At 37.4% G+C, this 25928-nt stretch overlaps 1 protein-coding gene across 3 annotated transcripts in view; it reads left to right on the forward strand.

The window, feature by feature from the left end:
* FBXL18 (F-box and leucine rich repeat protein 18) overlaps window positions 1-25928 on the forward strand; it is a 57809-nt gene that overhangs the window by 25455 nt on the left and 6426 nt on the right. For 2 of the 3 annotated variants that reach the window (XM_007498437.2, XM_056806448.1), the window contains one exon: window positions 5517-5735. The exons of the other annotated variant lie outside the window; for it this stretch is intronic. In XM_007498437.2, coding sequence (XP_007498499.1) covers window positions 5517-5735 — 219 coding nt within the window. The remainder of the gene's footprint in view (window positions 1-5516; window positions 5736-25928) is intronic. 3 annotated transcript variants of the gene reach the window in all.

A 25928-nucleotide genomic window follows, 5' to 3' on the forward strand; every position in this document is an offset into this window, starting at 1 on the left:
TCCTTTGAGCACAATAGTATTCCATCACCAACATATACCATAATTTGTTCAGCCATTCCCCAGTTGAAGGGCATCCCCTCATTTTCCAATTTTTGGCCACCACAAAGAGCGCAGCTATGAATATTCCAGTACACGTCTTTTTCCTTATTATCTCTTTGGGGTACAGACCCAGCAGTGCTATGGCTGGATCAAAGGGCAGACAGTCTTTAGTGCCCTTTGGGCATAGTTCCAAATTGCCCTCCAGAATGGTTGGATCAATTCACAACTCCACCGGCAATGCATTAATGTACAGACTCTGCCACATCCCCTCCAGCATTCATTACTTTCCTTTGAATAGTTCCTTTCTTCAGAAGGCTCCATTAAGTCTCATAGCAGGGGGAGAATCAAGTTAACATGAATTTTCCATATCTACTAAAAAAACCAGTGATAATGCAAAGAGATGGGGGAAACACGTTTCTTATCCCAAAACTTGAATTAATTTCTTTGGAATTGGTCCAGAGAGTCGAGTTTTGGTGACAATTAAATTTTTAATTAAGATTTCCTTTTCTTAGAGCTAGAAGGCACCTGGTGTTACCTCTGTTTCACAGATGAGAGAAATGAAGGCCATAAAGGTTGTAAGATGAAGGGGAGAAATAGAACTCAGGGCTCAGTTCAGTGTTCTTGGCCCCTGTAGTATTTTGGTTTGTGAAAAATAGAAATTTAAATCTTAGTGTATAAGCATTAGAAGTGACCTAAGGGCCAGCTAGGTGGCTCAGTGGATAGAGGCCTTGAGATGAGAGGCCCTGGGTTCAAATGTGACCTCAGACACTTCCTAGGTTGTAACCCTGGGTAAGTCACTTAACCTGCCTTGCCTGGTCCAGCATTGGTCAAGGTTTTCTAGCTCGAATGCCCAGAGGGCAAATTCAAGCCCCTTGCATTTCCTGACTGTGGAGGGAGGTAGTGCTGGACAGAGGGACAGGGCATGGGAAAAATGTCCTTGGGCGCTGGGAAGGGGGGGAACAGAGCAACTCCCCGAGTGCTGGCTGGTCCTCATGCCAATACTTCACCATACTACCTCATGCCGCTCTTCTGCCTTGGAAGCCATACTTCTGATTCTAATGCATTTGATTCTAAAACAGGAGGTAAGGATTTCTTTTTTACAAAGTCGCCTGAGAGATGAGTTGATCCCATCCCCATCCTTTTTCAGAGGAAGGCCCTGAGAGAGGAAGTGGGAGCCTATATTTGGCAAGCCAGTTTTGGAGTCTAGATCCCCTGACTTACAGCATTCATTCTTGTGTACCCTGTGGCCATACTGGCTTTCGGAACCCTTGAGTCACCAAAATGAGGCTTCCCACAAAGCCATGGGAGTTCAGAAACGAGGCACTTCCCCCTTAGGATTGAAAGGGACCGTGTTGAGGTGAAGCAAAGAAATCGGCGAGGGCAGAACAGATCAGAGGCTCTGTATCCAGCCAAACGGATTCCCTTCCTGCCCTACGGGGGCCGCAGGCCTCCGAGCAGTGGGTTCCGAGGTGAGGGCTAAGCTGGATCCGTTGTGTTCCCGTTGCTCGTCAATTAGCCATTGTTTTCGGGACTGAATGTGCCCCAGGGGCCAGCCCTTCTGCCAAGCCCGCGCATTCCCGCATGGTCCCCCGCTTCCCATGGCCGCCTTGAACAGAGCTGCAGAATAGAAATAGCTTCTTCAAAGGGAGATCCTTGCTAATTATGCCCAACCGAAGCACAGCCACGGCTCCACTTATCAAGTTGGCAGCAAGACTTTTAAACCGGTGAACGGGACCGATCCAAGCGCCAAGGAGCTCTTTTCTTAGCCACTGACTGCATGTTGATGTGTTTAAACTGGGAGCTTTCACTCGGCTCCCTAGGCTTAGCCGCGCTAATGTGAAGCCACAGCGCCACCTGGCGGCCAAAGTACTAACTGCGTTCACTCCCCTCTCCCTCCTCCCGTTTTCTAGCTCATCAGATGGGTCGGTTCACCTGCCGTATTGAGTTATTGCTTTGCATACAGAACAAATCGCATTTGCTGGTTACCTCATAGCCTTGAACAAGAGCTGCTCTTGTGCTTTCGTGTCAGATGCCAGTAGCGACGTTACTGTTGGAAGGGAAAAGCAATTTGTTTGCCCAGCTTGAGAAGAATATGGGTTTTGCAACAGATTTATTGCCTCCCTTGCTTCAGGCTTTAAACAGCCATGTTTGCGTGTGTGTCTTTTACGCTATTTTTCCAAATTGATCTTTTTTCCCTCTTCTGAAAATGGAAGCTTCCCTTTGAAGATCTCTTTCTTCTTGATCAGTAGCATAGCATTTTTAATTTCTATTTTTAAGGACAGGACCAAGTGATGTCTGAATTACCCTTTAAAAAAAGTTTTATTGATGCCATTTGGTTTTTTTATACTATAGTCATTTTCCAATGTACAATCTTTCATTTTTATTATTATTTTTTAATTTAAATCTTTACCTTCTGTCTTAGAATCAATACTGTGTATTGGTTCTAAGGCAGAAGAGTGATAAGGGCTGGGAAAATGGTCCAGTGTCTTGCCCAGGATCACCTACAGGTAGTCTCTAAGGTCAGCTTTGAACCCAGGACCTCCTGTCTTTGGGCCTGACTCTCAATCCATGGAACCATCTCCATGGAATCACCTAGCTGCCCTAGAATTGATTTCTTGATATTCAGGCGTATAGAATACAAATGGGTTACAGGGTTGGGGGAGAAATGAGAATTATTTTTTCTATGCATCCTTCCTGATATAGAGCATTTACTTCTATTTGAGTCAGTAGTCCATTTATATATATTCTTTCTATAAGTTCAGACTTAATGAAATAATTTTACTGTTTTTTAAGAGGTACGTGGCCCATCTGTCTTCCTTTCACTGTTTCTCAATAAATTAGCACTTAAGACCTTCAGCAAGTTCCTTAAGCTTTCTCAGCTTCCTCATCTTTAAAATAAGAAGGTTGGATTAGATCATTGAGGCCGAGGGCCAAATCCATGGCAAAGCTTTATTTAAAAGTGTAAAAACCATTCTTAGTTTGGAGGGGCGGAGAAGTGTACAAGCATAGGCAGTAGTTGGCTGACCCTTGGATCAGATGACCTCAAAGGTCTTTTCTAGCTCTAATATTCTGTGAAACTATTAATTAGTGAATGAAAGAAAATTTATTCTGAGCTTACTATGCGCCAAGCATTTAAGTGTGTTAAAGTGTTGGGAATTTAAGTAGAGGGGTAGCACAGTCTGCTCTCAAGGAGCATGCAGTAGAGCATCAGGGTGTGTGGAAAGATGAAGTAGAAGATTATCCAGTTAATTTGTTCATTAAAATCAGATGGCAAGGGTGTAGCCTATAGATAATTTTATGGAAAAAAGGGCAACAATTTGATACCAGTGGAATTGGAAAGTTGTAAAACCTTGTTATCCTTAGCTCCTTAAGTGAATCTTGGACAATGGCTAATTTACTTCAGCTGATGCCTTTTCCAAATCTTCTGCTTTGGTAGGAGTGAGTGTTGTGATTCCTAGAAATTGGATTGGTAGCTCAGATATTAGTTGGTAACTAATTTAATCCCTTTTGACAAGTCTTATATGATCTAATATAAGGTTTTTCACCTCAAGAATACTTTCAGGTTTTTCATTTGTTTGATATACTTAATGTTGTTTAGGTATGGAACCTGCATTTGTAATAGTTAAATGGGGCCTATTTTTTAAAATTGAAATTGGCTTGGATTTTAAAAGCCTTCTATCTGTACTGAGTCACAAAAAGTCAAGTGATTTACTGGTGTTTCTCCAATGTACTAATTGCTAGCTGGAATGTTGAAGCTAATTCTTCCTAGCTCCATTCCTTTGTTTTGATGCCCAAGGAATTTTTTTTTTAATTCTTACCTTCTGTCTTAGAATTGATGTTCAATGTCAGTTCCAAAGCTGAAGAGCAGTAAAATGCTAGACAACTGGGTTTAACTGACTTGCCCAGGGTCACACTGCTAGGAAGTAACTATGGTAAAATTTGATCCCAGGTCTTCCTCTTTCAATGCCTGACTATCCACTGAACAACCCAACTACCCCCAAGGGATTGTTTTAATGTCTCCTTTATATTTGTAATGGTTGAATTTTAAACGGGTGTGGTATTTTTGAAGCACTTTTGTTCTCCCTCAAGTCTGTCAATTAAAAAGAAACTTTTTTTTTTCCTTTCAAATTACTATTCCCTCCATTCCTCCCTGGAGAAATTGCTCTGGGTGGTTAACAAGATTATTTGAGACCAGTTTGGGTATTGGGCATTTTGTACTTATTCCTTAAGGAAGAATTTTTCCCTTTATAGCTGTCCCCACAGGACTCCTCCTCATCATGATCCTGTAGTATCTATTTCTTGACATTGCCAGTTTGGAGCAAGAAATGGGCAGTCTGAAATTCCTATTGGATCTTATTTATCAAACTGTAACTGAGTGTATCCGTTCTTCATAAAGTAGGGCTGGTGCTATACTGAAGTGGAAGGTCTTAGTTCAAGGTGACTCCAGCTGTACTTCTGTTCTTAATACACAAATTTCCGTTTTTAGAAACCATATTAAGTATGGTTGGTGGTAGAAGGTGGATGGGTATGCCACTGCAGGTTCTGGGAATGGGAATAGTTGGTGATGATCTGTGAATTATCATAAGTCTTACATGCTTTTTCCCCCAAATCATTTTGAGGCATCAAAGACCGACCCATAAACTCCAGGAAACTGTGACTGTTTGAAATAAGTGCTCAGTTTATTACTATCCACAGCCTTTGATACCCTTGTAGAAAGTATTGTGGAATAGGTAAAGAACATTTGAAAGCAACTTGTGTTTCTTTGGAACAGGGAAAGGAAGGGACATTGTTTCATTTTCTTGGTTTGCTTTTCAGCCCCCTTTTTTGTAAAAGCAGTTTGAATCAATAGCACTGGCTTTAAATTTGCCCATTATGTTGGAGACCTTAAACATATTTAAATATTTAAGAATAGCTTTGAATGATGAAGTTTTGTTCATGGCTAAGGATTTTATTAATCCACCTGCCCTCTAAAATGTATTAAATTTTGGCTGTTATTATTTACTGCTTATTAATAATGATAATTGATAGCTGACCATTCTTTCTAAGTTTTGCAAATTTCTTTATTAAATAAATTATCTTAAGACAATTTTATGGGATAAGTACTGTAGATATACTGTACCCATTTTATAGTTTGGCATTCTTAGTCTTGGAATCCATTATTGCATAGTTTTGCCTTATCTTAAACAGTGTGAGGTAGTAAAAAGAGCATTGTATCTGTAATCAAGAAGATCTGGGTTCCAGCCTTTCCCCAAATGTTGATTGTTAGGTGACCATGAGCAAGTCACTTCCCTCTCTGAGGGTTTTCATCAATAAAAAGAGTGGTTGGATGAAATGATCTCGAATGGCTCTCTCATCCTTTGTAGCTGAATTTGCTGGATCTAACTATTGACTCCACATTTTGAACTGTCTATATAAACTTAAGAGAAATCTACTTGTTCTCTCTACCTAGAATCATAGCTCATCTTCTCTTTTTTCAGACTAGAGCAGCCCTACTTCAGTGCAAATGCTCAGTTCTTCCAGGCTCTGAGTCATTGCTCTTCCCTTCAGCGCCTCTGTATCATCTCCCGAAGTGGTACTCTGCAGTCAGATGCTGTGATGTCATTCATGGGCAGCTGCCTTGGGCTCATCATGTGCCACATGTTTACAGGAGAGTCCCTCACCGCCTGCAAGAATCTTCAGCAGTCCATTGTTCGAAGGTGAGATGCGAGAAGCCCTAGAGTGCGATGGTTGTCCATGTGAAGCCATGTGCTTAGGCTAGGGATTTATGTGCTCAGGGGGTGTGAGCATTTAGGAAGAATGTGTCTATGAAAAGTATTGATTGACTTTCTCAAGCTTTTTGACCAGCATAACAATTATACTTAGATAAAAAGAATCAGGTGGTGATTTAATACAAAGAACTTGTGGTTTCTTGGTATCACTTCAGTTACCCTTTATTTATCTGAAATTGTTGGAGAATGTAATGCCCCTTCTATATGGATTTTCCAGGTAACTGAAGCTTATTCCCTTAAGTGTCAAATTTTTAAAAAGTCATTAAAAAAATTAAATCTTTTTCAAATTAAATATTTCCCTGTCCTTCAAAACAGATAGCCCAAACGTGATTTAACCTTTTCTTGACTACTTGTTAGCAGTCATCATTAGGGAAATTCTTATACTATTTATTATTGTAATTTATAATTATACTGTTGCCCTTAGAAGTTATCAAGGTGCATCACACCATTTGCCCTTACTGCCATGCTTCTTGAATTCTTATGTCTGCTTTTTATAGTTTTTATGACCTCCCCTCATTGTACCTGCTCCTTAGCTTTTAATTTATAGCTTCTAATGTGCTCCACAAAAATACTACCCAGAAGCTTCATGGTGGGTAACCCTGGCTTCTTCAAGGGTATGCCAGTGGAATGCAAGCTCTGGTGGCTTCTAGCATGCTGAGAATGCTTTGATTGTAGTCCTAGTGACAGACTGTGTCTGTTGTCCGAAGACCAGCTTGACTAAATATGGAGAGGCTTCTCCCCAGAAGACCGGACATCTAAGTGATGAGTTATTTTGCCATGGCAACCCATGAAACAAAGAAAAATACAAAATGACCCTCAATTCTATTTGGTCCTGGCCCCTTATACTCCTGGGAGTGGCGGTATCAGAGTGGTTGAAAAGGATGCAAAGGTTGCTAAGAATTACATAGTTCTTAGATTGTAATCTCACTGTTTGTAATCTAAATGAAAGATCCTTGTCCAATGACAAATGACAGCTGTATGAACTGGATTGTATCAATACTGACCGTCTCACTGTAAATGAAAGCAGAAGAAAGAAGGAAGTTCTAGTTAAATGGAAGGATGGCTCCAAAGCCCTCCTTAGAGAGGCTAAGAAAGGAATTTGCAAAGTTGATTTTATCATATGTCCAGAGGCAGCAAGAAACATAATTTAATGGGACACTTGGTCATCTTGCCTTGTAGTGCCTATGATGCGCATAAGTGAAAAGACCACTTTGAAGATTCTTGCAGCTTTGTATGTCAACATCTCTTGCAGAGGATGAGGTAGAGACATTCTATGTAAAGCTTAATTAAGACTTACCAATTCAATCTGAATTTACTCAGTGACTTCAGTATACATATAGGCATAATGGAGGACAGGAAAGAATATGTTGGAAAATTTATCTTGGGATCAAGAAATATGAGACCAAAGATTTGTAGATTACCTGAAGCCTCACATCCAAATATGGGTATTTCAAGAAGATAGTTGGAAGATCCCCAACATGATGTTCATTGAATAACATTGCAAAAGATGAAATTCTCTGTTTTAACAGATAGAAAGCAACCAGTTACCATTTAGGGGGATCATTTCTGAATCATCTGTCTCTGTGTAATTTGACCATCAGCTTATTAGAGCAAAGAGCAGAATCAACACCCATTTACAAGAAAGATAAGAAGAAATACGTGATTAAAATAGCACCATTTTAACTTGATAAAGCTTTTGACTTTACATTTATGGGAATTGCATAAAGAAGCAAACATGAACACAAACTATGACCATTTGCTGTGGAATTTTAATCTATGAAAATCCATTGTCATAACAATAGATACAAGCTCTCCAGGAGCAGGAATTATTTTCTTCTTGTCCTACCCTAGCACAGTGCTTGAAATACTTTTTTTAAAATGTAAACCCTTACCTTCCATCTTGGAGTCAATACTGTGTATTGGCTCCAAGGCAGAAGAGTGGTAAGGGCTAGGCAATGACTAGGTCAAGTGACTTGCCCAGGGCCACATAGCTGGGAAGTGTCTGAGGCCAGATTTGAACCTAGGACCGCCCGGCTCTGAGCCTGGCTCTCAATCCACTGAGCTACCTAGCTGCCCCCTTGAAATACTTTTTGATTGAACAAAAAACCCCAGAAGGTCTTAGAAACTGCTTCTTGACTTGTAAACATTTTAGAAAAGAGAAAGAAGCAAATGCTAGTGCTGGTTTAGAATAAAAATTCAGTTTCAAAAAAGAGGAGGATAGTGGATGATTATGAACACTATCACCTCATTAACTAGGGACAATAAGCTTGTCAGGAAACCTAGTTAAGTTAGATTATGCCAAAAAACTAAAAGGACAACAAAAGATGAAAAGTAGAAAAGATGTGTCAGGATATCAACAAAATAACAAATTATTTTCCTCATCAATTACTATGGAATCTCTACATCTGAACTTAATATTCATATCCCATATGCCCTGAATGGAGAGGTAGAAATGCTACTAAAAACTAAGAAAGAATAGCAGACCAGACCAAGTGTACATCGGGGATTCCCAGGCTAGAGGCCACAGTTTTGAGCACACTGAGACATGAGTTCTCCCTATATCCACCAGAAGAGGATGAGATGCACAAAGATTCTGAAAAACACATGAGTTATTCCTTTAAAAGAAAAAAAAAGCATTATGAGGAAATCAGGAACTACTGATTTAGGCATCTACAACTTTATCATCTCTTCTAAATTTTCACATGAATGAACTATATACATGTATTGAAAGCTTTCTGAATTAAAATAAGAGAAGGGAGAACTTAGGCTTTTGCAAACAGTATTCTAAAGAAGATCACATTCTTGAGTTTAAAGTTGACTGAAAGGTACAGAGAACAGAAAATCTTTTTTTTTATCATTATCAAATGAATGTTTATCATTCAACTATAAAAAAGCACTGGATGTGGAAGAATCAAATTTAGCTTAAGAGTTGGTAAAGTTCATGAAGTTATTTTGTTTTCTTTTGAGTTATAGGTTGTATATTAAATGATTGAAAGTGATGGATAAGTGGAGTAGAATTGTATTTGGACATATGAAGCTGTTCAGCTCTCCTGTCCTTTTGATTTGTCTGGGATTCTCTTGAATGGTCTCCATGTTCTTCCTGGTTCTCAGGACTCCTTTAGAAAGCTGCAGTTGTATTGGTGTTATTGCTTAGAGTCTCCTTGAGTTGTTGATTTTGCAACGTGCTTCACATTCTCTCTTTTCCATTTCTATTCACCCTTCAAAATTGTCATAATTTTAACTGGTTTCCTGTTTAGTACTTTTACTTTTTTTAAACCTTTACCTTCCATCTTCAAATCAATACTGTATTGGTTTCAAAGCAGAGGTTAGGCAATGGGGCTTAAGTGTCTTGCCCAGAGTCACATAGCTAGGGAGTGTCTGAGGTGAGATTTGAACCCAAGACCTCTGGTCTCTAGGCCTGGCTCTCAATCCCCCCAAGCCACCGTCCTGCCCTATTTTAGTGTTTTATTGATGCTCTCTTCTTTTTGTAACATCACTGTGATTTTCTTTCTCTCCCCCCACCAAGTCTTACATAATTATTCATCTGTTAAAGACCACATGTTTTTTTTTTAACCTTTACCTTCTGATATAGCATCAATATAGAACTAGGTATCAGTTCCAAAGAACATGAAGGGCTAAGCAATTAGGGTTAAGTGACTTGCTCAGTGTAACAGTCAGGCAGTGTCTGAGGCCAGATCTGAACCTAGAATCTTTGATTCCCAAGCCTGGCTTTCAATCCACCGAACCACTTACTACTCCTTCCCCACAAATATTTGGGTTTTTTTTGTTTTTTTTTTGCAACGTGAAGAAAATCTAACATTTCATGATTGAATGTTGAGTTGGGTGGATGACTTTTTGAAAACCTTTTGAGCAACTTTAAAAAGGATAATTTTCATTTAGAATTCTGGGCCTTGTTTCTTCAGTTTGCTATAATCCTATTAATCTAGTAGAATTTGTACTGATTAGTGAGACTCAGATTGCTCCAAGGTTCTGGGTTATTCTTTCTGTTTGAGCTGACATCAGGATTAAGGCCTCCTCAGGATGCTGTGTAAAGCTGCTGCAGGATCCCTGGCTCTGATAAATATAAAAAGAGGGATCAGGCTCTGCTGCTTGGGCAGAGGATCCGGCAGAGCGTGTCTGTGACTGTGGGAGGGAGGCTTGGAGGCTGCCTTCCCCAGGCTTGATGCCTGGTGCCACTGCAGAGCAGGAAGGAGGGAAGAGATTCACTCCTACCTGGTAGGTTGTCAGGCAGAGTCCATTATCACTTCACAATGACTTCCTCCTGGGAATAGAACCCTCCCTTGGAACAAGTTTAATCAAGCAAAATAATTAACATGTAGGCCATGTCTGAAAATGTATGACTTTTTCCACACCTACCGTCCATTGCTTCTCTGCAGAGAGGTGGGAAGGATGCTTCCTCATCGGTCTACTGAAGTCATGATTAGGATAAGAGAAGGTTTTTCATGTCTCTGAAGTTCTTAACTATGAGAAGTCTGTTATGTTGATAAGCTGGGAATGTTCAGTGAAAGTAGTCATTTTTGGTATTTCTGATTCGTCAAGTTCATGCCAAAAATCCAAGAGGGAAAAAGAGAACTATTTGATGGAATAATCTATATTTTAGAGTATTTGAATTATTCTCCTTCTTTAATGGATCACATATATTATCTTCCCTTAGAAATTGCAGATCAAGTATATCTGTTGTCCAAAAAAAAAATTAAAACTCAAAACAAACCTTAGCATTCTGTGTTTGGAGGCAGTTCTGGTGGGGAGAGAGACGTCTAGGCCCCTTACCTTCCAATTTGTCTTTTATCTACCCTTCTGAAATCCAAAGATCTTTTTTTTTTTTTAAACCCTTACCTTCTGTCTTAGAAGCACACTACTAGGTATTGGTTCTATGGCAGAAGAGTGGTAAGGGCTAGGCAAATGGGGTTAAGTGACTTGCTCAGGGTTACACAGCTAGGGTATGTTTGTGGGCATATTTGAACTGAGAACCTTCTGCCTCTAGGTCTGGTTCTCTATCCACTGAGCCACTTAGCTGCCTCAAACCTAAAGATCTAAGTTGGACTGTTTTTTAGTGTTTTTCATGGCTCTCTGGAATATCAATATTTGCTAATTCTCAGAGGCAGTCATATTTCTCATTGGAGGAAACCCATGTTGACTTAGGTGGCCTCTTTTTATTTTAAGTGTGTCTTCCCAAAGAATTTTTTTTAGACTTAAGAGGCAATTTCTTTCTTTTGAAAATTTTTGGGGAATTTAGTAGATATAAAATAATTCTGCTTTCTGTTGGAACTGGATCTTCCTTTCCTTTTCTTCTTTTTATGTTTCTTAGGAATACTGCAGTGCGAAAGGATGCTTGGTTTTTTTAGAATGTATTTGTGCCTGCTGTTCACTTCCAGCCAGAAGCTCTAATCGCTCTGTTATAATAGAGTGGCTACCTCCATGATTTTGATATCCTAGAAGATTTTGATTTGAGGAGCTTCAGCAGGAGAGTAAATATCCAACAAGGAGCAGAGATTTGGTTTCCTTATAACCATGTCTAGTTCATGGGAAATGATACAGAAAAAGAATTTTATTTTAAACGGATTATTTTAGAAATGAAGCATTTGAAATATCTTATGATACTAATATGACTCTTCCTGATACATGCATCATTGATTTGGAAACAAATGAGGTCTCTAACCCTTCCCTCCTTCAGCTTTCCCTTTCCCCTCCGTGCAAGAATACTGCAGGAATTCTCCTATTTTAGTATAAATTGTAAAGATAGTTCATAAGCCCTTACTCACCTAGTTCTCTACTTTTCTGTTGATAATAAGACCACAGAGACTAGAAAGAGTTGATGGTTGGCCCAGCTGCTCTAAAAACGATCACAAGGGCAGCCAGGGGAAACCATTATACATAGTCCTATATATAGCCCTTTTAATACAGTTTCATTTGTTTCCCCATTGACTCTGTGGGGAATAATCCTAGTTAACATACTATAATTTTTGGATTCCATAGTGTCTAATGTGGAAATTCAATAAATGAAGAAATCATTGATAAGTCACTATAAGAATTTGTTAAGCTCAAATTTGTAGTAAGAAAAAACCTTTTCACTGTAGGTTTTTATGAATAGCTTATTTGTGCTCCCCTAGTGCTCTCTTCCCTCTCAACCTCTGTCAATCCTATTATATCCAGGGGCATGAAAGAGGGTGAAGGTTTATTTCTAGGGTACCAGAAATGAAAGAGAAGATAGTATGAAAGCTGTGATTTTTCCCAAACAATCTGTTTCAGAGATGAGTCCTTCTCTAGCTTTAGCCTCATAGGAATTATTCTATACTTTCCCATCTCCACTTGGTTGTAAACAGAATTTCCATTTACTAGTTTTTTGGCTTTGTTATTGGAAAACTTGTTATGTTTGTATTGCCAGGAAGACTGAAAGCAATATCTACCAGATATCTTATCTGCAATTTTAGGGATTAGGTTTGAAGGCCCATTTTTCTACCCCTAAATAAGGAACTATCACATTAAAAACACGCTACTTCTTTGATGTTTTTAGGATTTATTAGGTATGTTGATACACAGCAATTTCAGCTATGGAAAAGACAATCTAAGCCAGTGGTAAAAGGAGTTGTACAATTTGGAATTATGTAAAGAAAATTACTCAGGCCCAGAGATGGGAGGTCCTGGGTTAAAATGTGGCCTCAGACACTTCCTTGTTGTGTGACCCTGGGCAAGTCACTTAACCCCCATTGCCTAGCCCTTACCACTCTTCTGCCTTGGAGCCAATACACAGTATTGATTCCAAGATGGAAGGTAAGGGTTTAAAAAAAAAAGAAAAGAAAAGAAAAAAGTTACTAAGAGCCCTTATCTTTGAGCCAAAGATTCCACTGCTAGCATTAAGGTGCAAGGGGGTCAGTGAGAAAAAGAGAGAACCCATACATACCAATTACAGGGTGCCCCAAAAAGTTTTAAACTTTGCTATTGCATCATGAAGCATGAAGAAGACTTGTGTGAACTGATGCAAATGAAGTAAACAGAACCAGGAAAACAATATTCATAAGACTACAGCAATGTAAATGGAAAGAACAACCTCCACAAAATGACGGAAAGCAAATATTGCAAAATTAAAAAGTCAGCGAACGTGACCCCAAAGAAAGAAATGAGCACTCCTTCCTCTGCTTCTCCTTTGCAGAGTGGGGTGGGCGGTCCATGGGTTTGGAACACTGCTTATAGTTTCAGATTTTTTCATTGTAGTCATTGGTTTCCCTGATTTTTTTTTCTGTTAAAAAAATAACCTTTGTTACATAAGATGATTCTCTTGGGAGGGGGAGTATAAGGAGAAATTTAGGCAATGTAAAAACAACATATCAATATAATTTTGTTTAAAAATACAGAAAACACTGACTAAAACAATGCAAATAGAACTACAATAAAGCAGTCAATTGAATAGAGTGGAAAGAAAGAAAAGAGGGTCATTGAGACATCTTTTTAAAAAAATTCAGAGGAGAACAGAAAGAAGCATAGACAAGCAGGGTAGCTTTGAAAACTACAAGTAGAATGTTACTATATGCTTAAAAAGATATAAAAGAAAAACATGTTGTATACATAGTAGAGATCTCCAGTTTTATGTACAATCCTCTTTTCTTTTTTAACCCTTACCTTCTGTCTTGGAATCTATACTTTGTGTTGATTCTAAGGCAGAAGAGTGATAAATGCTACAATGGGGGTTAAATGACTTGCCTAAGGTCACAGAGCTCGAAGTGTCTGGGATCATATTGGAAAACCCAGGACTTCTGATATTCAGGCCTGGCTCTCTAGCTGTCCACAATTCCCTTTTTCTATTCTACTGTGTACATGGAAATGCCCATTTCATTTTATAGTTAAGTACAGAATAAACAAAAAAAAATTCACAGAATGCTGTGAAACTATAATGACCAAACTTGACCCCAAATACAAAATATGAGAAGACCCTTCACCGTGTTTCTTTGCATGGGTATGAGAATCTACAAATAGCATTAAGCTTTTTGGTTATATTGCTAATTTTCTGAATTTTTTCTTTTTTTAAAAATGTTTTATTATAAAGAATGGCCTTTTGGGTGGTGAGAGGGAAAGATATTAGTGGTAAATGTAGTAATATTAAAAAAATCAATAAAAATTTATTTATTTTTTAAAAAGGGCTACCTAAATGCCCTAGTGTAGTGCTACTTTGGGGAGTAGCCATCCCATCTGGGTCTTTTTTTTTTTTAACCCTTACCTTCCATCCTAGAATCAATACTGTATATATTGGTTCCTAGGCAGAAGAGCGGTAAGGACTAGGCAATGGGGGTTAAGTGACTTGTCCAGGGTCACATAGCTAGGAAGTGTCTGAGGCCAGCTGAGAATGCTGGTGTTTTCCTTTTTTATTCCAGATATATGATTTCATTGGTGTAGGCAACCCCTAGAATGGAGAGTCCTTCCACTGATGCATATATTTCTCTAAAGTTCTTTTTTAGGAAGATGAGGGGGCATGCCTTTACTTACATAAAGGGAAAGTAAAAACTAAACCTAAAGACTTAGGCCAGACATTTTTGTTTTTATTGATAAACTAATCTGGTTGGATTAAATCAATATTTTTTAAAATCTTTTTTCTTTTTCAGGGTGGGGGCCAGGATGAAGGGTAGGGGGAATAGTCAGGAGGAAGTGTGAAGAATATATTTTATTACTGAGTTCCTGGTTTAGAAATTCCTTCAATCGATGTATCCTGGTAATTCAAACTTTAACTTATAGTCTTTAAAGAGTTTCTCTGTAGAAACGCAGATGAAAACATATGACTTATCACTTGTTTATTTGGGTATATGTTTTGGGGTTTTGGTTCTATAAGATAACAAATTGAATTGCTTGTCAGCTGGGGGGATGGAAGAAGGGAGGGAGATAATTTGGCTTGTATAACTTTGGAAAACTTATGTGGAAATTTGTTATTTTAATTAAAAAAATTTAAGTTTGATAAAATTTACTTGTGAATTTAAAAAAAGTTTCTCTGGAGCTCTGAGAGCTTAAATCTCCCCATTAGACCCAGCTACCATGTGTTAAATGTCGGGTTTGAACTCAGAACTTCCTGACTCCCAGGCCAAACCTCTGCCTACTATGCCATGCCACCTTTCCCTGCATATGTTGAAAATTCTATGCCAGCCGGCACTGCTATTCCGAATCCCTTTGGCTAAAAAAGAAATTAATAAACATTCGGGGAATTTGGAGCTGGGGGGAGAGGGAGAGGACCGTGTTCTGATCCCTCAGATGTCTCCTTCCACCAATGCTGAGAGGACTTGGGTAGGGGAGAATAGTTCCTGTGGCTCCGGCAACACTCTCCAGGGATTTGCCTGAAACTAACTGGCCTGTGTAACAGTTTGGGAGTTCAGGTGCCATGCTTCTATTGCTGTGCCCTCATATAAAGCCACTGAAGCACTCTAAGCCTTGGTTTCTTTAACTGTAAACGAGGGTGCTGCATATGTCACAGGGTTATTAGCATCAAATATATAGAAAGCACTTTGTAGATGGAAATTGATTACCATAACAAAAGTTTGTTGTTAGCTAGTTGATTACTAATTATTGAGGCATAGTCCAGGTAAACATACACCTCCATCCTTTTCAACCTCTGATATAATACTGGGCAAACATAACTAGTGCCATTAACTTTGTTCTGCTCTGTTCCCGTCAGTTTATTTTGGCCTACTGATTCTTAGGCACCACAAACTGAGCTAGGAAAGTCTTTTTCTGGGGGGTTTAGAAATGGCCAGATCCAGGGACAGCTGGGTGACTCATTGGATTGAGAGCCAGGCCCAGAGATGGGAGGTTCTGGGTTTAAATCTGACCTCAGACACTTCCTAGCTGTGTGACCCTGGGCAAGTCACTTGACCCCCATTGCCTAGCTCTTACTGCTCTTCTGCCTTGTAACCAATATTCAGTATCTATTCTAAGAAGGAAGGTAAGGGTTTAAAAAAAACCTCATTAGAACCCATTTTAGGGAGGGAGACAATTTTGATAATATAACTCTGGAAAACTTATGTGGAAATAAATTATTGTGTGTAATTGCTAAAATAAAAAATAAATTATATGTAAACAAATAAATATATTTATTAAGTTAGTTTATTTACTAAATAAATAAAAAATATAATACATAAAATAATTTTTGTGTAAAAAAATAAAGTTAGCAGGGGAAAAAGTTCCCTTTTGATTAATAAGATTAAGATTAACACATGATTGTTTTGTCTTATTGCCTTAAAGGCAGAGATTTGTGATTCTTTACACTTTCTTTTTTCCCCCTTCCCTTTCCTTTCTTTTAAATTTATGTATTTATTTGTTATATTAAAGTTCTCAGATAACTCTCTCTAGAGAAGGCATAATCTGACAAAAAGATTTATCTATATATCCATATCTCTTTCTGTATATCAGTAGTTATTCTTCAAATGGTATTTCTGTGGCTTTATTTAATATTCTCTTGGTTCTATTTGTTTCACTCTTCATAATTTCATGTGGGTCTTTCCATGTTTTAAAAAAAAAATTAACCTGCTCATCATTTCTTACAGCCTAGTAGTATTTTATCACAATCATATGCCACAACTTGTTTAGCTATTCCCTAATTGATATACATCCACTTTCTATTTCTGGGCCACCCCCTTCCCCATGAATATAGTTATGCCTTAAAAGACTTGTTTTGTGTACTTAAAACTCTGCCTGGAGTTGGGAGGACCTCTGTTCAAATCTGATCCTCAGGTACCATCTAGCTGTGTGATCCTGGGCAAGTCACTTAACCCCAATGGCTTAACCCTTACTTAGAACTGATATTAAGACAGAAGGGCTAAAAAAACCCCCCAAACTTTGCAGCAAAAGGATGATTTTCAGCTAATTTAATGTCTTTAAACTATTATATCCCCCTAAATATTGATATCTTAATAGCATTAAAGAGCTTAATTAAGCTTAAGTAGAAGAAAAATCAGCCTTTCAGAAACTGACCCTCTTTCTTAACATTTCTTAAAATGGGTTTTAACTTGCTTTTCCTAGATTTCTCCAGTAGATGGAGATGTGGTTTATGGTACCTAAAACATCACTAATGACCACTCAGTGTTGAATAAATATTCAGTATTTTATCTTCTCCTCCAGGCTTGTGTTATACAATAGGAATTATATGAAAAGGAAAAAAAATGGATTTTGTTTTGTGTAACTTAGTGCATTTCTTTTCTAGTACTTCCCCATGAGAATTCAGAGAATTATCAAAATTAGTTTGAGGAAAGACTTGTTACTGTAAGTCTTCCTTCTTGCCCATCTCCTAGGGCAAAGGCAGGATTATTTCTACTGGTGTGCTCTGCAGTATTGTGTTAGAACTAGTTTGTTTTTCCATGACTCAGCTGATGGGCATCTACCACTTCCTTTGGGATGAGAGTCTCTGGTGTAAGAGATTTCAGTCTAAAAAGATTTTCCACTTTACCAGTCAACATTTTGTTTAATTTTTCTCTTAAAATAGCTTCATTAGGCAATTTTTATTTTTCTCTTTTGCTTTTTAACATACCCTTCAAGCATTTTCTAAAATTTTTAGAGATTCTTTTTCCTATATCTTAATCTTACTTCAATGTAAATGTTTTTACTCATCTTCATCCCCCACCCCACCCCAATTTCCTTAAGAGTTCTGCTGCGCACTACTGAATTGATATTTCCTTTATTTAAAATTTTTTTTGGCTTCTTGATTACTTCAACCATCCCACATGCATTAGTCTAGATTTAGAGTTTTAGAGGAAATGTTATCTGAAAAAAGGCAAACTTCATTGCAAACTCTGGATTTTTCTGTTGCCTGCTTTAATTTTGCTTCTCTGACCAAACTGAGTCAGAAAGAGCCAATTCTGAAAGGTATCTTTTCCTCATGCCCCACCAACTTCCTCACTTTGGAAAACAGTTTTCAACTCTGGTGATTTCACCCACTTTCTTCGCTTTCTTCCTCCTCACTCCTTCAGGGTTAGCCCTACAACTCCAGGCCCAGTTTACTAGCCAGAGCAAGTTGTGGACTTGGCCCCTCACTGCCGAAAGCTTAATGTATCTTTGGATGGGGGTAGTGAATCATTCCAACAGCTTGTTCTAGTTTTCATTGTCTGTCTCATTTCCTGCCCCTCAAGAAACTCCTGAATCATCTTGTCACCGATTGAATTAATAATAAATGGCATCCTTGTTGGTTTGTATTACCTAAGAATGGGCTGGAGCACTGGATGAGTTTTCCTCAAGTGGGTGTGGTAGTCCTTTTTTGTCCACCTTTCGCTCCACCAGCTCTTGCCTTGGGCAAGGTGAAGGAAGGAAGCCAGAGAAAGTCGATGCAGCCTGGCACTGCACCACACCATGGAGCATATTCTAGTACTTTGTTTTGGAGCTGTGATCCACAGCGCCTACTTTTGCCTGGCCTCATTCTAGATAGTTATGTTGAAATCAGAAATGCTTTCTAATGGGACAAGGACTTAATTCTAAAAAATCTTCCTCCTACGTACTTTCCCTTCTTGAGATTTTTGGGATACTCCCCTTCCCTGGTTGTCCTCTGGCCTGTCTGATGTAAGTTCCTCTGCTGACTCATTATCCAGACTACACCCCTAACTATGGGTATTCCCTGGGCCTTTTTTGGGTTTAACTATAATCTCCATGCTGATAACCATATTTATTCTCTATCTTTGTTTCTGTCACTCTCTTTAGATCTCTCTGTCTCTCTATCTCTGTATTTATCTAGCCTCGGTTTCTCCCTTAAGTTTCTTTCATGTATGACCAATTCCCTATTGGATGGTTAAAACTGAACGTCACATACTACACAGATAACCCAGTGGAATTGTTTGTCAGCTCCGGGAGAGGGGAGGGAGACAACATGAATCATGTAACTTTGGAAAATTTATGTGTAGATTTGTTATTGGAATAAAATAAAGATAAAATTAAAAAAAAAAACTGAACATCACTGAGATAGCTTAAATTCAACATGTCCAAAATGCAACTCATTTTCTTTCCCTGCAAACACTCCCTTCTTTTAGTTGTCCCTATTTCTGTTGAAGGCATTGCTATTTTTCCAGTCTCCCAGGGTTGTAACTTTTTGGCATTATTCTAGACTCCTCACACTTCCTCATTCCATATGTAACTAATAAATTGCCACCTCTTGATATCTCAACCTTCATGATCTCTTTCCCCCGACCCCTTCTTTCTATTCACACAGGTACCACCTTAGTTCAGACCCTCATCATGTCTCGCCTAATTATTGCAGTAGCCTCCCTGCCTGATCTTCATTGTGAAGGCTTTCCTGTCCACCCCAACCCCAACTATTAGTGTTATCCCACCCAAATTGACTTGTATTTAAGTACTTTGCATATATTTGTATTTGTACTGTATCTTTTTTCTGTGTGTTCTCTCCCCCGTGGGAATTTGAGCTCCTTGTATGTAGGGATTATTTCATTCTTTGTACTTACCTTCGAAAGCTTAGCCTAGTTCCTGACCATAGCAGGCCCTTAATACATACTGGTTGATAATTGATTGAAGTTTCGTTTTAAACTTTAGAATAGAACAGTTTATTTTTTTAATATACAAAGTGAAAGTGGTAGATATTTAAATACATCTTGACATCTCAGTCCATCTAGTTTCCCAAGGTGACTGATTGACAGTAACTCGAGTATTCCACTTGGTACAAGTTTATTACATTATATCAGTTCTTTATTGAGAACAAAGCAAGCTATTCCAGAGTAGTACAGCATCAAAGATATGTTAACAATTGACACTTATATTATATTGATCTGGGTCATTATTGTTTTATAATGAAGGTCTTCTGTTCTTTGTCAACTAAATTCTTTTGGATAGTTTCTAAGAAGGACTTAATTTGCATTTATTTTTAGTTGCATTATAGTGAAACTTTTTTATGTTAGCCTAGGCCTTATGCTCTTTTGCATGATAGGTTTTAATGATACTTCTCTTCTTTAAGTTCTATCCCATTTAACCCACCAATAAATGCATACATTTGTTTTTAAAAGGTGTATTAGCTTGATTTGACCAAAGATATCATACTGCCTTTGAGACAAAGAATTAGATCTGTGAATAGTTGGGCATCAGCCCTACCAAAGCAGCTTCTAATCAGAGGACAAATTTTATATTATTATATAAAGTAAGATGAGCAGAACTGAAGCAGAATTGGGTAGTAACATTAATAGCAATAGCCCCTTCAAGTCTGAAGGACTTGATATAGAACCATCAAATGGTAAACATGCTAAAAGCCACGAAGGGACAAATTTCCTTATTTTTACTTAAGATCTCATTTTTTTCATCATAATTTTGTATCTTTGTTTTCTGGTGCTTCTATCCAACAAAGGCTAAGATGGTCAATCTTTTATATTTATAGAGATCAGAAACCCCCTTTCCCATTGCTAACTATCGTACAGATATGATCTGGAATGGAATTTTTTTTTTAAATCCATACCTTCAGTTTTAGAATCAATGCTAAGTATTTGTTCTAAGGCAGAAAATCAGTAAGGGCCACACATTTGGGGTTAAGTGACTTGCCCTTAGTTACACAGCTAGAAATTGTCTTTGGCTAGATTTGAACCCAGAACTTGGCTTTCTACACAATAAGTCACCTAGCTGCCCTGAATGTTTTTTGAAAAGGTTTTCTGTTTCAAAGAGAAAGACTCTGAAAGAAAAAGTATTTGCATACAGCAATGCCTTTTTAGGAATTACATCATAAAATTTCTAAACCATGTATTTTTATTTGGAAATGGTTTTCTTGAATTTGTGAGCTTGAGGATACTTTATATAGAGATTTGCAGACTTTCCGCTATACAGAATGGAGGGAATTCTTTTGAGAGGGACAAGAAAGTCTGTTGATTAATTTGGTTTTGACCTAGAGTTCCATCAGATGGAGTCCTTTGATTGTCACTTTGTTCCATGTGGAAATCTTCCTGTTTGTTTAACTGTATTAGAATTTGCTTCTCAAAAGCTATTCCACACCAATAAGGAGTGGGGAAAAGTGAAGATAACTGAACAGAAGCACTAACTGCAGTTTCAGTGTGGTTCCAAAGTAGAAATTAAACATAATTGTGTAATTATTGCCGTAACTTCTTAATTTGCAGAAGATGTTGGAAAATAACTCCCTGATGTGCTCTGGCTTGTTCCTGGCAAATACCCTGGGATCAGTAAAGGGTGCTCTTGCATTAAGTCTTTTTGGCTCTTTTCTTCTAATTCCTAACTGTCCATCTGTAACATAAGGGTAGGAGTAGATGGTAGTGTTGATGATTACCTGAGGTTGTGGTTTCTGAGCACTTTGTGTGAACACATTCTTGGGATTGTAGAAGCCTACGGGATTTATACTTTTGACTTCTGTTTAGCATTTTAAAAATGTGAATGTCAGTAGAGTTCATGAATAAATTATTTTCTACCTGATTAATGTTAGAATTTTAGAATTGTGAGTTATGAATGGATTTTAAAAATTAAATATATTTTATAGTCTTTAGGCATTTCTTCACTTGTGTGTTTCACCACATTTATCAGTTAAGCATTTGGTCACCTATCTTGAATGCCATTTCATATCCATAACTTATGTATCTTAGGGAACCATGTGATTAGTAAGTTATTTAGCATTCCTGGCCTCAGTTTCCTCATAATATGGGAAGAGGAGAGAAAGAACTGACATAGTTTTAGACATACATTTAAAAAAATTAAATGATGCTTCTATATTGTGGGTTAGGAAGGAAGACACATGAAAACTTTAGTGTAACAAACAAAAAAACTTAATTATTGTTTTTCAAAAGTAGCTGTTTACCAAGGCCCCTTCCAGCTTTAAAACTGAGATTCCAGATAGCATTTTAAAAAAATCATTGGTAGCTTGATACCATCTAAATTTCTTCTTCTCTGTGTTCTTTCTTCATCTTGCTTTCTTTTTTTACTTCTTTGATCTTTTTGCTGAGACTTAAAATTTAACTATTACATCTTGAAGAGCTTCTGATGTACATCATTAATAATTAGGAAATTAACTTAAAATGAATTAATAAAATGGAAATAAAGTCAGTTTTCCCTTTGGAGTTTCAATAAAACACACCCACAAACCCTTATTATATAGTATGTGTTATTATAATCTGGAATTATCAAGAAAACCCAAATGATCAGATTTTAGTTTTTAGAAAATTTTGCCTTTAGTGGCCAAGGGGTAATTTGTGATCAGATTAGGGAGTCATTGATATTGAAAAACTTGAATTTTCTCACTGGGTTTAGTTAGTTTGGAAGCAGCTCAGGGTGTCTTAATACTAGCTAATCTTAACTGATGAGAGAGCAAAATAATTTTACTTAGAAAATGTTTTATTATTAATGTAATTCTGGCTGACACAGAAAAAAATTAAGATCTCAGCAACTCCAACTTAATAATCATGGTTATATCTGATGTGAGTATCAAAATTTTTCAAGTTGCTGACCTTGACTCCGGTTGATTTCCTCATGCATGTTGTTAGTTGATTAATAGTCTGAGAATTCTTTTGCTCTTGATTTTAGCCAGTCCTTCTAGGGCAAACTAGTCATTGCTCAGCATTAAGATTCCAAAGGGATCTTTGGCATAGATGGCACAAGGGAAGTGATCTACTTTCTTAAGGTTACAAAGCTGATTTTGTGCCCTTCTGCCTATATGCTTCCCCTTTCTTAAGAGCCCCTATGAAGTATTGGTACCTATAAATAGAATTCTGTCTTCTGGAGGGAATTACCTTGGGAATCATTTCATCAGCACATTTAAGACAGGCAGAAGGCAGAGTGGAAATGATCTCTAAGGACAGGCAGAAGGAAAGGTAGAATCTTAGAAGTTGTCCATTGTCTTTTTGGACCAGAACATAAACAGTGATTGGGGGGGGGGGGTTATAAAGTCAGTGGGGAAAGGGGAATATTGAGTGATGCATTGGTATTCAGGGTACATGTAATTGAAGCTGGAGGTGACCAGGGTACATTCTCTGATATATTCTGTATTATTGATTAGAAAAAGATGAATATAATGTTATGAATTTAAGGCATCTTGCCCACCACTATATCCAAATATACCCAGTAATTTTTGTTGTGTGGTTTTTTGTTGTGTGTGTGTGTTTTTTTTTCATTATGTAGGCTTTAATAAGCCTGCTGTGGATAGTGCTTCCCCTATTAGGTAGGTGTTGTCTGTAGTCCTTGCTCATTCAGAAAGTAAAAGAGAGGGGTGTGTGTGTGTGTGTGTGTGTGTGTGTGTGTGTGTGTGTGTGTGTGTGTGTGTGTGTGTGTGTATTTTATGGTTGCATCTGTTGTGCTTTTTAGGGTTGGCATCTGTCTTTGATGCTGAGCCATATACTAGTTCAAGTACAGTTATAGCTCAGAGACATCACTTTTTCCACTCTTCAAAAACAGAGCTACTGCATTAGGGCCAAAATAATTGGGGAACAAAAATGGAAATTTGAGAACACTGAACTACTAAAGAAGAAGATACTAGGAAAATGAGGTCTTCTCAAATTCCCCACCTCTTGGTAAAACCTTACTGTTATCTGTGGATTGTAATTAACCACTCTACTGCTTCTCTCCTGTAGGCTTAATATCTTGCCAAGTCATTAGGATATAAATCTTTCTTTATAATTACATAGAAAATGGGAAATTTGGCATTATTAATCAGCCTTCTAAGAGGAGATGTACAAATTCTGGAAATTTGGAAATCAGAGAGAGAGAGAGGATGGAATGAGGACTTTTTTTTTTAAAAGCTGAAAGATACATGAGATTTAATTTTTACATGGCCTTTTCTAGCTTTAAAGTAATAATAATCATAGAAAAATATAGTCTAGTAGATTTAGAGCAGGAAGATACCTTAGAGGCCATCTAGTCCAACTACTTCATTTTACAGGTGAGAAAATTGCTATCCAGAGAAATGAAGAGTGACTTACCCAAAGTCATACTTGTCCTGCATGGTAGAACTGTTATTGAATTTAGGTCCTCTGATTTAAAATCAAAAGATTTTTTCCCCCATTACACCATTAACTCATAGAAGATAAACATATATAACTTGACGTATGTATACAATTATCATGGTTGATATGTTTATTTTAAAAGTAAGGCTTTTTTAGATAATTACAAAGTACTTATTGAATTTTGGCTATTATATATTCAGCTGCCGAGGAATTTTCTACCTCTTATCTATTTTTGTCAGTTTAAAACTAACCAGGAAAAACCTGAATGGAACAAACCATTAATATAAAGAGGCTTACATTATCTTGGACTTTGTGTCCTCATCTATGTTAAACAGACATTCAACAAATATTTAATTAAATGACTAAGAATAAAAAATTTCCAAAACTTGTTTAACAAGGGTTTTACTACATGGGATATTGCTTAATTAGCCTTGTTTTCAAAGCTCTCTCTTAATAGTACATTCTGCTCTGTTGATTTTTTTGGGGGGGGGTCATCTTCATTGGCTCATGAAAAGTGAACGTTTACTGTATTGAAACAGATTTGTAATTCATCATATAACTTCCTTAAAATGTTAAGAGATGATGATGGAATTTTTGGAAAATAAGAAATATGAGGAAATACATGCTTGCTTGACAGAATTCCCATTTTGCGTTTTATGACAAAAGATGTGAAGATATTTCATATTCTACAACATTTTAGATTACCTTTCCAATACCAAGTCCCCCACAAGCTATTTGTTTTGTGGTTGAGACAAATGAAGCAGCAGCCTTCCACTTTAAGTTTCTGCCTTTGAGTCTTAGATCGATGAGATTTGCAGCAGCATGAATTGACTGCTGAAAGCATCCTTTCTTAGTAGTCTTCCACCTTACTCTCTTCTCTGCTTTTAAGAACTACTCTTTGATTATTGAAAACATTAGATTTATTCTACTAAAAAGCCCTGATTCCGAGACAGTGATTGCTGAAAAAATCAACTTTAAAATGTTTAAGTTGATAATTAATTTTAGAATCAATCTTTAGATGAATCCAGAAGACCTCTTCATCAAGTATGGTTATCTCTATACTCCGAGATTCTTTCAGGACCAGAGCTATTTCTCTTTCCTGAGTAAGTTCTTTATTCTAAAAATAAGTATTTTTATTTATTTCATTAAATATTTCATAGTTACATATGAAAAAAATGTAACATTCATTTAAAAATGTTTTTGAAGTTCTAAATTCTTCCCCTCCTACCTCTTGAGAAAGCAAGCAATTTGATATCGATTATGCAAGTGAAGTCATGCAAAGCATATTTCTGTATTAACCATGCTGAACAACTACTGAAAAAAAATCTTTTTTCAAAGAATGTTACTGCTCCATTCCACAGAGCTATATTTCAGACTGTCATTATTTTATTCTTTACATCTTTTCTTCTTGCTTCTTAGAAACAGAAGCTATTACATATGAAAAGCTTTTCCATATTTCATAAACTTAGTTGGTGGTTCTTTACTTCTTGTGGGAAGTATTCAATTAACTTTTCCCCCAGTTTTTGAGGGGAAGAGAATTTAGAGGGGAGGAACCCAAAATATTTTTTCCCCTATACACTAAAAAAATTTTTTTCGGTAACCATTTTTCTACTGCTGTCCACCAATTTGATTTACATTCTAATATATTTCTGCTTGCCCTTTTTAAGGGTGTTTTTTTTTCTAGGCAGTAAAACTAGAGATCATTGAATGCAGTGTGAAGGTGGTCATTGAGGGAATAGAGAAATGACTTGTCTGAAGTACCATATTTAGTTAGTGAGAGCCAGACTTCTCTGAGTCTTTTATATATCTTCTATTACACTATCTGTTGTACATGGAAAAACTTGGAACCTTTCTCAAAAGATTAATATATAGCATGATGTGAATTTCTAAAAATTAAAATAAAAACAAAATCAGAACTTAGGTATAGGTTTTCCTTCTTTTAATTTCACCCCTAAACTATGTACTATTATGACAGTTGTTAGTAATTGAGCCCAGTGTAGGTCATGCATCCTACAACTGTTCACATCACTCTTCTCACCCAGAAACCTAGACAGCTTCTTATCCAGTATTGTTGAGATGGCAGTAGGGGTGGGTGGGTGGGGTTATAGCTCCTGGCAGCACCAGGACTTTTTTTTTTCTTGACTTTAAATCACAGTCATTTTAATTGACAGCTGAACCCATTCATTCCCTCTATCCCTCCAGTTGAACCATC

The sequence above is a fragment of the Monodelphis domestica genome, chromosome 7 (assembly GCF_027887165.1).
Source record: "Monodelphis domestica isolate mMonDom1 chromosome 7, mMonDom1.pri, whole genome shotgun sequence".
Lineage (NCBI taxonomy): Eukaryota > Metazoa > Chordata > Mammalia > Didelphimorphia > Didelphidae > Monodelphis > Monodelphis domestica.